Genomic DNA, 13,347 nt, shown 5'->3' with positions numbered 1-13,347 from the left:
AAATTCGTATAGGGCAGATAGTCTTTATCTAAATATCTCCAATACCTAGCACAGTACTGGCCCATAATTTGAACTACTTTCTAACAAAAAGGAATGATCCTAACAGAATATATATGTAGCAGAAATCCTGTAAAAGGAATTAAACAATCAGGAAAATGCAAAAGCACAAGTGCCAACTAAGTTTTAGTTCTCTCTCTTATCCTGTTCTACTATTCCTGTTTCACACACTATGGTCCAAACACGGAGCAGCTGGTGTGTCCCACACAGACTTTGCACTGACTTGTCCCTCTACCCTTCCCTCTGGTGGCTGACTCCCTCATTTCCTTCAAGTCTTAGCTCAAATAGCACCTTCTTAATCAAACCTGCCCAGACTCCTTTTTAAACAATAATAAATAAATAAATAAATGCATCTCTGTTAGCTTTGTCACTATCAATATTTTAGTGTTTTTTTGTTTTGTTTTGTTTTGGTTTTTTGGTTTTTTTTTTAATCTGGGGACCAGCAGTGGGTGTAATGGCTATGTCGCTGGACCCCCATGTAGTCGACCAAGGTTCGAGTCCTGAACCCGGTGGCTTAAAGATCACGCCAGGTGCGTGTGCGTGCGTGCCCAAGATCCCGAGAGGAGAATGGAGGAGAAGGGACTGCAGCATGGCCATCCCCCTTGGGGGGTGATTTCTTGCTTTCTGTCTCTCTGGTAAGCACACGCACCCTTATAGCAAAAACCTCTAAAAAAAAAAAAATGGCAAACCCTTCTTTTCCTGTCTGCTATTTTTATACCCCTCCATCCAATTCATTGTCTTTCACCATATTATTTATCATTTTCTAACACTAATGTACCTATTATTATTTCATCTGTCTGCCAAAAGACAGAGATCTGGGGCTGTTTGATTTATTATGTATTTCAAGCAATTGGTAGAGTAATTAGTATGTATTAGGTGCTCAAAATTAAAGTTTAGCCTGAGAGCTGTATACAATAGTAGATACTACTGTGTAGCAGGGTGAGGCCATATAGGAGGTCTGGCTTGGATTTTTGGTCCACCCTAAAAAGCCATGGTGCCACACACCTAGTCCCAGATGAGCAGAAGTATTACAAGCATGCAACCAGCATGGACAACATAGTGAAACCCTGTGTAAGTAAATAAATGTATGTATGTATGTTTAAATGGAAGGATGAATGAATGAATGAATTCTCATATGTAGCTTAGTGGTATCAAATGCCTAGGTTGGGGTGACATATACCTGAAAGGGATGAACGTGTAGAAGAATAATACAGGGTGTGATTTAGATACACCACTGTCTTCAAAATTTTGTCTACAATCAGACCTTCAGTTATCAGATAGACATAGACTTTGTAAAAATCACAGTATGGGATTTATTATAACTATTTTTTAAATACACAGAGTAAGTTTTTTGTGGTAAAGAATGGACAGATATTTGTGTGTCATTTAAAATTAAGTATGCCAGAGAATGTAAACTCCTGAATATAAACCAGGTCATCTACAAAAAGTGTGACCAGGTTAGTGTCACCCATCAGCAGTACTGAATGCTAGAAAGCAGTGGACCAGCAGCATCAAAGTTATGAGGAATGATTATTTTTATTCTAGAATTAAGTACCAAGCCAAACTATAAAAATATGAAGACAAAGATATTTACAGATATATAAGGTTCAGAAAGTTTTCTTTCACATCAGTTCTATTAAAAAGTTACAAGAGGAAGACCAGCAGATGGTGTAATGGTTACATTTCTGGATTCCTATGTAGTCAACTGTGGTTCAAGTCCTGGACCCAGCAGCTTAAACTCATGCCGGGCGCGTGTGCATGTATACCCAAGATCCCGAGAGGAGAAAGGAAGAGAATGGAAGGATTGTGACATGGCCATCCCCCCGAGGGATGATTTCTCGCTTTTCTGTCTCTCTGTCTTTCTGTCTCTCTGGTGAGTGCACACACCCTATAGCAAAAACCTCTCCAAAAAAGAAAAAGATAATAATTACCAAAAAGTAGGGAGGAAGATGATAGGAGGGGCATAATATAATTGATCCTTCCATTATATTTTTAAATCAGTAGACATTCTCTTAAGGTTGATAAATTTAAAATTATCAAAATAAATGCAGAAATGATTTTTTTAAAATTGCTGACATTGTGCACTATACCCAGAGAAAAACAGAGGTAATGAGAAAGCACCCTTCATGGGAAATGGTCACGCTACAGTCTCTTCTCTATTTCTCCCTCCTTTTGGGATTTTGAGCACCCACGTACACGTGACCAGTACGTTTTTCAGGCTGCCAACTCTGGAAGTCCAACCACGTGCTTGGCCATGTGAGACCCAGCTTCCTTCACCGCCACACAACCGGCTGGCCCCAGAAATCTTTTTTTGTTTTTTTAAAGTCTAGGCATGGGGATGAGAAAAGACTATTTTCGTAATAAGCTATTCTGCCTCAATTTGATTTGTTACTCATGTGTATGTGTTACTTTGATTTTAAAAACAAAAAAATTTAGAGAACAGGAAATGACCTAGGTTGACAAAAGGGTATATGTAAGGAAATGTTGGGAGATAGGTAAGGAAATTTTGGGAAATAGTACCGAAAGAGTAGGTTGAGGTCATATTGCATAGGTCTTTGAATACTGAGGTGGAGCTGTGCACTTAATCTGGGAAAATTTGGAGGCATTTTTGAGCACCCTGATCATATGATTGGAGCCGTATACTCACAGAAAATGAATTTGTCAAGAAGATAAATGGAGTAGACACAGGTAGAAAGAGGTATTATGAGTAACCAAGCTAGTTTCAGTTTTTTACGTGAAAGTTAATGAAGGCTTGTGCCTGGACACCATTACAAATAGAAATGAGGCCCAGTCACAGTGGCACAGTGGTAGAATGCCACTCTGCATGCTGGAAACCATATGGAAGGTTGAGGTTCATTTCCTGAGTTGACCTGTACACACCAGGTATACATGCATGTGATCCTGACAGACTGGAGAGAGGATTACATCATGAGACCCTGTTGAGAATATTCCCTTTCTCTATGTCTGTTTCATGAAAGAAAGAAATAAACTTCAAAAAAGGGAAACAAAAGAATTAAAGTTATTCCTAGCACTAAGCTTGGTACATAGTAGATATTTCAGTATATGTTTATTGAATGAGGGGTTCAAAGGGAGGTTCTTCATTTTTAAATTTTTTTTAAAAAATTTGCTACAGGGCACATGCACTTGCAGGAAAGAGAGAAAGAAAGTGAGAAAACACCCCTTAGGAGGGCATGACCCCACTGCAATTCCTTTTCCCCCGTCCTCCTCTCGAGATTTTGGACACAACACATACACCTGTCTGGCTTATTTTTCAAGCCATCAGATCCAGGACTCAAACCACATAGTCCTACATTTTTTTAATAACTTAGTTGCTATAGAAGGCACAGAAGGGTAGTCATTAAGGATGAAAATAGTAACTGCTGTTTATTTTGAGACCTGTGACTTGATTGTAGCTCACATGGTATAAGAAGAGTAAGGCTTGATCCTGTATTCCTGGTACAAAATGAAAAATGTTTGTAGCATTTTTGTGACAGACAATCGTAGTAGGTATTTGCTATAAATTATATGTTTTTTTTTAAATGTAACCTGATAAATCATGTTCCACTCAAGAAAGAAAAGTGGGAAAACATATAGAATGTTAGAGTGTAGTTCTTCACAGCCTCATGATTTAAGAGCATTAATAGCTGCTAGATTTGAGTTAAGCTCTTAAACAGATATTTTTTTTCCCATGGGCTAATTGACACATGGTAAAATCCAACCCATGAATTTGATCCCGTGAGTTCAGTCTATATAATTCTTTAGTCTTTATTATTTTTTTCTTTTTTAAAAAAATCTTATTATTATATTCCACCATTGTATATCATTAGAACATAAAGAATTATTTTTCCTAGAATTAATACGGTATTAGTCCAGTCGAAGATATTACCATACACATTATCAATAGATCAATCCCTCCTGGGAGGTGATTTCTCACTTTCTGTCTCTCTGTCTCTTTGGTGAGCACACACACCTATAGCAAAAATATCTCTCTCAAAAAAAAAAAATAAGGAAGAGGAAGCTCAAAGACCATTTACTCTAATCAACTGAACTAACTTACGCAAGAGATACAGACCAGTTACAGATACCAGGGCCATAAATCTGTAGGTTCCTGTCATTGATTTTAGATGGGAAGCCACCAAGAGCCTCTGACAGTCTCAGTGTGACATAAGGGCCTTGTTTTAGAAGTTAGAAGACCTAGAATTGAGCCCTGAGTCTTACTTAATCTCTTTGAACTTCAGACTGTAATTCAAGCCATTTCACCTTTAAAAAGAAATGTCAAATTTCAAGAGATGAATGTATGTAGAGTACTCTGAAATGTTTTTGCCTGCCCTGGATTTACTGCTTTGTGTTATGATCAATCTCTAATATGTGGTCATATATTTGTTGTGAAACATAAATATAAGATAAAAGATGAAAAAGCACCTCACCCAGTCTTGATACATGGTAGATGCTTAGTAAATATTTGCTGCTGGACTTTGATCTAAATCTTAATTAATTCCACTTATACATTGTTCTTTGAAAGTTTTTTTAAATGATGATTTACTTCCTGCCTTTCCTATTGTAGTGATAACAGCTATCACTATGAAGACTTTATACATTGGCTTCATTTGAAGAGAAGGATGCCCAGGAAGTATGGAGGGGCAGGAGTGGCATTTGGAGTCATTTAATGTTTGGTTCTACCCCAGTAGTCACTGCAGCAAGGATTGTTGTGAGAATTAAAGGAGATAATACATGTGAAATTATAAAATAAAGGATTAAGTCAATATTAGGAGATGATTATTGTTGCCAAAGTTCTGAGAAAATCCAAAATGATTAAGCTGCATAGGTAGTATGATAACCTATGAGTTACAGCTTCTGTCTTAGTAAAATGGATATACTGGATTCCTTTTTATCCTCTTCTGAAAGTTTTCTGTTTCATTATTTTGTGGGGTTATTTTTGCTTCTACATCTCATTTTCAAAAGCTACACATTAGGATATCCTAGTATATATTTTCAATAAATATTTGTAATACCTTATGTTGTCAACATTCTAAGGGTATCTCAGAAAATGTTGATTGAACACAAGCATTTGTATGAAATATGACAGCAATAAAAGTAATGAATTATCTATGTTTCTGTAACACAGTTAAATTCTAGTGGTACTTATTTACCTAGGGGGGAAAAATAACATTATAGTCAACAAACTAAAAATGGTAGTCTTTATTTTACAGGGTTATGTTTCTTATTTTGTTAGGTTTTGTTTTGTTGTAATTTTTGGCTGTAGCATACAATATCTATCTTATTTAAATAAGATAAACAGAATCTGCTGATCTCAACATATAGTCATTGAAATCCTATGTATGCTTACATATTTTTTTTTTCTCTGTTCTGGTACCTTTCCTCAGATAATGCCGAAATATCTACTGTCTCTAAGATTCTTCCATTAATCCAGAGACCTCTCACTGTTCAGTCATGCTGAATAGTCATCATTTTCCCACATCCAATCCTCCATCCAAATGTTGAATCTTTACTGATTTTAGTATTTGGTTTTTTTTTTTAATTTTTTTTTCACATTATTTATTATTTGTTTTTTTGTGTATACTTTCAATCATATTGTTTGGCTTACCATGAGACCATTTTTTTTTTTTGGAGAGGTTTTTGCTATAGGGCGCATGCGCTCGCCAGACAGAGAGAGACAGAGAGACAGAAAGCGAGAAATCACCCCCCAGGGGGGATAGTCACGCCGCAATCCCTTCTCCTCCATTCTCCTCTCGGGATCTTGGGCACGCACGCACGCACACACGCCCGGCGTGAGTTTTAAGCCACCGGGTCCGGGATGCGAACCGCAGTCGACTACGTGGGAGTCCAGCGACATAGCCATTACGCTAACTGCTGGTTCCCCCATGAGACCATTTTGATATGTGCACATTTCTCCCCAGACCCGTTGATCAAAATATCTTTAACAGATAACGCCACACCTCCCCATCCTGTCAATGCTCTACCTCTGTATCCCTTCTCCAAATGTCCTTCATTAGGCCCCATTCCTCCACAAACACCTCGTCTGACATTCACACCCATCTCTTGTGATTGTTCAACCATTAGTCAATCAGTTTCAGTCATAGAATGCAGACATACGGTATATGTTAAATGGGGACATACAATGTCTCTCCTTCATAGCCTGGCTTGCCTCATTTGGTTTGGTTTTTAGACAGGGATATGCTATGTAACAATCCTCCTTCCTCAGCCTCCTAAGCAGTTGGGACTACAGGCATCTGCCAGCCATGTCGGCTTTTTAGGGTGGGCAGAGAATTGAACTTGGGCCTCTTGTTGGCATCATCCTGTTGAGTAGCAGCATCTACCAGCATGCACTACCATGGCTGAGCCTCTAATTTGTGTTTTCGAGTTACTCCTTTCTTTCCTCTCAAATCTCAGGTTATTCTAGAAACGGAAAGTAACTCAGGTATTTCATACAGATAAACTTCAGTGTTCTTACTTAATTGGCTATATTGAGAATAGAAAACTCCATATTTACTCTGAAATAATTTTAACTCTTTTCCCCAATGTACAGGATTTGTTTATAATGTACAATACCATTGGTTCTGCCCGGTACATTCACATGTCAGAGCACAGCAGGTTACCCTATGTATCCTTATCCCCATAAAACCATTTATTTTAATTTAGTTTAATTTAATTATGTCTAATAAGAAGAGTGGTAACTTGGAAATTCTCTCTCTTTTTTTTTTTTTTGATGAGAGAGTTTTGCTATAGGGCATGTGTGCTCACCAGAGAGAGAGAAAAACGGAAAGTAACAAATCACCCCCCAAGGGGTGATGGCCACACCACAATCTCCTCTTCTCCATTCTCCTCTCAGGATCATGGGCACGCACGCACATGTGCCCAGCTTAGTTTAAGCCTCCAGGTCTTGGACTTGAACCACAGTCAACTACATGGGTGTCCAGCAGCATAACCATTACACCATCTGCTGGTCCTGGTAACTTGGAAATTCTTAATGTTGATATCATATAGAAGTTAAATTGGCCTTTATAGTGAGCTGGTATAACTCTATCTCTGACATTTAACTTCAAAGTCTACTTGCTTGGTATGTGTTTACTATTCACATGGTAGGTCAGGAAAGGGTGGCTTTTATATATTGGTATATGTTTGCTATTTACATGGTGGATCAGCAGAGGGGTGTCTTTTGTATATTAATTTGAGGATTTCTATTATGACATGGTAAATTAATATTGCTTAATTTCTAATAGAAGAAAGTAGCTCTAACTAACTCTGTTTTCTACCTTTGTATGTATTTACTTCAACAGGAAGAAGGCAGTATCAAAGAAATTGCAATCACACATCATGTAAAGGAAGGACATGAGAAGGCAGATCCTTCCCAGTTTGAGCTTTTAAAAGTATTAGGGCAGGGATCATTTGGAAAGGTAAGTCATGAGTATGCACTTTTTTTAAAAAGTAATTTTTATGGAATTTGTGTGATTTCTGTGCATAAGGACAACCTAAATATTTTATGAAATGCTACTAGTCTCCCAACCAGGAGTGTTTTCTGTATTTTTGCTTTTCTCACTACAAGTAAGTATGGGAAAGTGAATAAAGTAATTCAAAGGTACATCAAAAACTTTAGTAAATTGTCCATATTTAGTAAATGGGCAGAAGCATTTTGTCTTCAAGATCATAGGACCTCCCTAGTTATACTTAAAAATCACAAGGTATTCCCTTAATACATTAGCCCCTTTCTAGTACTTATGTAGAGTTGGAAGATGATCTTGTAATACATTGTAACAGTACATCCCCACCTTCCTTCTAGCGTGCCCTAATACCAGTATAAAGTGAGTGCTCCCAAGGAAGTATGGTTGGGGGTTACCTCTATAAGTATGCAATTTTTTTGACTTTTTTTTTATCTATCTTTAAAATGGATTCAAAGTTTAAATTTTATTCAGTAGCATTAGTGTTTGTTTGTAACATCAAAAAAATGTATCTCTTGCAGTCCCATTTTCCTCTTCTAGCCAGTCATTAAATATTGAGGTTTCTCAAGGTTCAATTCTAGGCTGCCTTCTCCTCTATTCTCCCTTCTAGTTGATTTTCTCTGTGCCCTCTTAATTGTAACTCACATACAGCTAATATAACAGATTTCTATCTTCAATCTAGATTGTTCCTCCAAGAGCTTAGCTCTTGTGTACAGCTACTTACTTTTTTTTTCCCATTTCCATGTCTCAGAGGCATTTTAAACTCAGCATGTATAATACCAGACTCATGATCTTCCCTCTACCTCCTTTCATGTTCCTATGACTGTCATTAAGTTAAAGAAGCTGGAAATTTAGGAGGCTTTCTTGACATATCTTTATTTGATCTCTCACCAAGTCCTATTGTTGTAATAAAGATATCTCAAACCATGTTTGTCCTCTCCTTCATGCTGCCCCTTCAGAATGTGCTACTACCATTTGTCTCTGGTCTGTTGAATATGTTTCTTAACTGAATCTTCCCACATTTATACTTGCCTCAATTCATTATTTATGTGACAGTCAGAATAAGCTAATTTTATATTCTATCCCCTTAACCCTTCAATAGCCTCTCTTTGTTTTGTTTGTTTGTTTGTTTGTTTGTTTGGAGCGGTTTTTGCTATAGGGCGCGTGCGCTCACCAGACAGACAGAGAGAGACATAGAGACAGAAAGCGAGGAATCTCCCCCCAGGGGGGATGGCCACGCCGCAATCCCTTCTCCTCCATTCTCCTCTCGGGATCTTGGACATGCACGCACATGTGCCCAGCATGAGGTTTAAGCCACCGGGTCCGGGACGTGAACCACAGTCGACTACGTGGGAATCCAGCGACATAGCCATTACGCTAACTGCTGGTTCCCAGCCTCTCTTTGTTTTTATAGTAAGGATTTTTTTTATTATTATTTTTGCTACCAGAGAGTGCAAGTGCTTGCCAGAGAGAGAGAAAGCACCCCTTTATGGGGCACAGTCACACCACTACTTTTTCTTGCATTTTGCAATCCTTTCAGGGTTTGGGACATGCATACACATGTTCTCCATGTGTTTTTCAAGCCAAGAGTCAAACCATGGTCACTCATGTGGATCCACCTCCCTATGCATAGTACTTAACCACTGCATTACAGGGCCAACCTTATAAGGACCAATTCTTAAGATGGGCTAAGGAGCCCCTCAATCTGGACCCTAACATCAGTTTTTATACTTTTCACACTCTGTTCCAGTACATTGGCCTTTTTCAGTCCTAAAGCATTCCAGACTCTATACCACTGGAAAGTCTTATCACATCCTATTTCTCTTCTGAAACATTCCACCCTACTCTCACCCCTTCCTCAACTAGCTAGCTCCTATTACACTTATGATCTAATAAGCCTTACCTGTGATCCTGCCCAGATCACATTCCCCGGTTATGTCCTCTAATGTTATGTAGCTCATCTTCTTAACACATACCAACAGTTTTCATTCGTATAATCATTTGTTTATTAGCTGTCTCCCAGACTAGACTAGGTGTTACATTAGGGCATAGACCATGCCTTATACAATATCTCAGCACTGAATCAGTAGCATGTAATTCTGGAAAGAAATAATGAAGGAATAATAGTCTTGAACATCATAGGCTAGTAGTGAGAATTAAATGATATAAGGTCAAGCACATGATATCTGATATTAAATTGTACTGTGTTACCACTCAATAAACCCAAATAGATGGATTTCTTTTAATACATTAGATTTTCAGGGAACACAATATATAAGTGCCTAGGAATTAGCATGCTTTTCCTTTTATTACTTTAAAAGTAACTTAAATAACTTACTATGAATAGCAAGCATTAAAAATAGGGCAGCTCCTTTCTTATTCTAAAAGGCCAGTGTAAGCCAAGGAAAGAGGGACAACCTGTCAAAGCCTAGAATAGCTTCATGGAGGAGTGAGAAAGGTCAGAAATGCTCTGGTGGAGGAAGATCCTATGGCAGCTGGGACTGCTGATGTCCCTGCTAGGCTTTGCTGGTTACTGGCCAAATGGAACAGATAAAGAGTACCATGAGCAGAAGCACAGGACTGAATGACTGACAAATACCGTCATTGTCTCAGTACCTCCTCTGCATTCCTGGGCAGATTATTTAACCTCCTCCTAAGCCCTAGTTTGGGCAGATATAAAATATGCATTGTTTAATAGTCCTGTCTCTCAAAATTGTCATGATGAGCTATTACAGATGCCCGTGACAGTATTTCACATACTAAGAAGAACTGAAAAATGTTAAGGTTTTTTCAAAGAACAGCTAAAGAAAATAGGAAATTCACAAGGAGAATTTTTCTTATAGAATGGTACAAAGAAGATTGATTAGGGAGCCTAGTAGGTGGTATGGTGGTTGAGTCGCTGGACTCCCACATGATTTTTTTTTTTTTGAGAGGTTTTTGCTATAGGGTACGTGCACTCACCAGAAAGAGAGAGACAGAGACAGAAAGCAAGAAATCACCTCCTGGGCAGATGGCCACGCCGCAGTCCCTTCTCCATTCTCCTCTTAGGATCTTGGGCACGCATGCACATGTGCCCAGCATGAGTTTAAGCCACCAGATCCAGGTCTCAAACCACAGTGGACTACATTGGAGTCCAGCGACATAGCCATTATGCCAACTCCTGGTCCCTGGCCAATATGATTTGAGTCTGGGTCCTAGAGGCTTGCTTTCTCACTTTCTCTTTCTCTCTCTCTCTCCCTCTCTCTCTGTCTCTTGTCTTTCTTTGATGAGCATGTGTGCCCTATAGCAAATTAAAAAGTAATAATAGATAATTCTTTAAAATAAAAAGCTTGATTAGGATATCTTTTTTAAAGAAAAACACTAGAGGATGTGAGAGAGACAGACAGAGAGAAAGCAAGAAAGCACAATCCTCCCCCCCAGCAGGACCTTGTCACACTGCAATTCTTTTTACTCTGATTTTCAGATCAAAATCATGTCCACAGAGTGTTTTCCAAGCCACTGGGATCAGGATCCAAACTCTAGTTAGCCATATGAGATCTGACTTTATGTAAACAGTTTTTAACCACTGTGCTATGGGGCCTGCCCAACTAGAGAATCTTAAAGTTGAATAAATAAATAAGTGAACTCCTAATCAGATAAATCACACTTACCTTCACCTAATTAGAATTTATTTCTGTTCAAAAATATTAATAATCTTTGATTGACTTTAACATTTGAACATTATTCCACCTTAGAACCACGCTCATTAAGAATATTTTTCTCTCCTTTGATTAGTTGGATTCCCGTGTCCTGACTAAAAGGAACGAAAGGGTGGAGCATGGTAAAGTGGGGAAAGGAGTGATGATAGGATAGCAACACAGCCTGTTCAAGACTTCTCTGCAAGTCGTGGCGTACTTCACTTGATTCAGGGTCATTGCTCATTGCCTTGGCACAATTTCTCAAAATGAGAAACTGCCTTGCCCTAAAATTAGTTGACTGAATCATTTCTTTTTATTTTGTGCTTAATAGCCTAGCACACTAATTCGGATAATTGTGAGGTGACCCAAAAGTTAATTCTTGATTGTAATTGCTTCTCTTCTTTCCACCTGTGGCAGTTCAAGACTACTAGGGAAGAATAGGTAGAGAAAAAGGGTCAAAATTCAGGTCCATTTAGCAGGTCTCTTTTAAATGGGAAATGGGAAAGATGAACCTAATGGTCAAAATGAATAGATTTATTGATAGTTTTGTACTATCCATTTATATTATGGCATGACCATGAATTGCTTAGAGTCAGCTCTCTTCATTTTGCACAAATCCCACATTGTATTTTGAAAGCAGCCAAAAATATTTAGGAGCTCAAGGTGCTCAGTAATATACCTGGAGATATATTCTTCATATTTAAGAATATGTGATAATTTGATTGGATACAGATTAGGTTCTGACTTAAGTCACATTAGATATTTGTGGAAAGGATTTCTTTTTTTTCCCCCAAGAGAGATTTTTGCTATAGGGCACATGTGCTCACCGGAGAGACAGAGAGACAAAAAGTGAGAAATCACTCCCGAGAGGTGATAGCCATGCTAGTCCCTTCTCCTCCACTCTCCTCTTGGGATTTTGGGCACATATGCATATACATCTGGCATGAGTTTTAAGCCACCAGGTCCAGGACTCGAACTGTGGTTGACTACATGGGACTCCAGCGACATAATCATACCATTGACTGGTCCCAAAAAGGATTCTTAAATGTGTTTTAAATTGTTCTGCCCAGCAGGAAGGTTAATGTGCACTTTTCATAGACAGAAGAGACCCTTAATGTTGAATATTTGTATCAACAGAAAATTGTGGTCAAGAGAAACCCCTGTATAATGGACTTGGAAAATTTTGTATTAAAAGCAGACTCATCACCATCTGTGTTATATTTAAAACATGTTGGACTTTTCTCCATTTAAGTGCTACATACATAAAGATTTTTTTTCCCTGTCTTAATATGTTACATACTCTTTGGGAATTGGCAAACAACAAAATAAAAAAATGTGTTCACTTGTATTGATAGCCCAAATTTAAAACTGGTATTTATAGTCATGCATTTTAAGGAAAAATATTCAATAGTATAAGTCATAGAATCCATATAATAATAAATTGTATTATAGCAGGGGTCTGATTTTAACAAGGGGAGAGTTTTTGATACTTTGTAATGTTCATTTTCTGTTTTTTGAATACAGGTTTTCTTAGTTAAAAAAATCTCTGGCTCTGATGCTAGACAGCTTTATGCCATGAAGGTATTGAAGCAGGCCACATTGAAAGGTAAGTACTGCTGCTGTTTCTGATGTTCACATCATATAAATGATTTGAAAGGTCTCAATAGAGCATACACTCTGAAGCCATTTACTTAAGTTCAGAATTGGTTCCTGTTACTAGCTTTAAATTTAGACTAACTTATAATGAATTTTTCCTACTGGAATCACTTGACTAGCGAGAACAGGAGTTGCCACATTATAAAAGAAGTATTTTAAATTTATTTTGGACTGTAGGAAAGTAGAAGTTTAGAACTAGATTAAAACTGGGTTTGATTCATCTTCAAATTAATATAATTATTTTAGTATTTTGGAAAAGTTACTGATTTACTGTATGCAAAATGATTTTTATTCTAAACAACCCTTTGATTTTGACTTCTCTCCAAATTAGTTTTTATTTTGAGCACGTGATTTTGAGAAATCTAATGCAGAATTTTTCTGTTATAGGTAAAAAAAATCATGTAGAAAAAAATTGTACATAGGGGACCAGCAGTTAGCATAATGACTGTCGCTGGATTCCCATGTAGTCGACCATGGGTCGCGTCCCAGACCCAGTGGCC

The 13,347-nt window shown here is 37.9% G+C and overlaps 1 protein-coding gene across 1 annotated transcript in view; it reads left to right on the top strand.

Annotated features, from left to right (window-relative positions):
- The window catches only part of RPS6KA3 (ribosomal protein S6 kinase A3), a gene marked incomplete at its 5' end in the record, with an annotated part of 109,222 nt that overhangs the window by 25,272 nt on the left and 70,603 nt on the right, over positions 1-13,347 (top strand). Inside the window, 2 exon segments of the mRNA XM_014587118.2 lie at positions 7,356-7,472; positions 12,716-12,797. Coding sequence (XP_014442604.1) covers positions 7,356-7,472; positions 12,716-12,797 — 199 coding nt within the window.

This window comes from Tupaia chinensis, unplaced genomic scaffold (genome assembly GCF_000334495.1).
Source record: "Tupaia chinensis unplaced genomic scaffold, TupChi_1.0 Scaffold000184_1, whole genome shotgun sequence".
Taxonomy (NCBI): Eukaryota; Metazoa; Chordata; class Mammalia; order Scandentia; family Tupaiidae; genus Tupaia; species Tupaia belangeri.
This window is presented reverse-complemented; position numbering and strand designations above follow the sequence as displayed.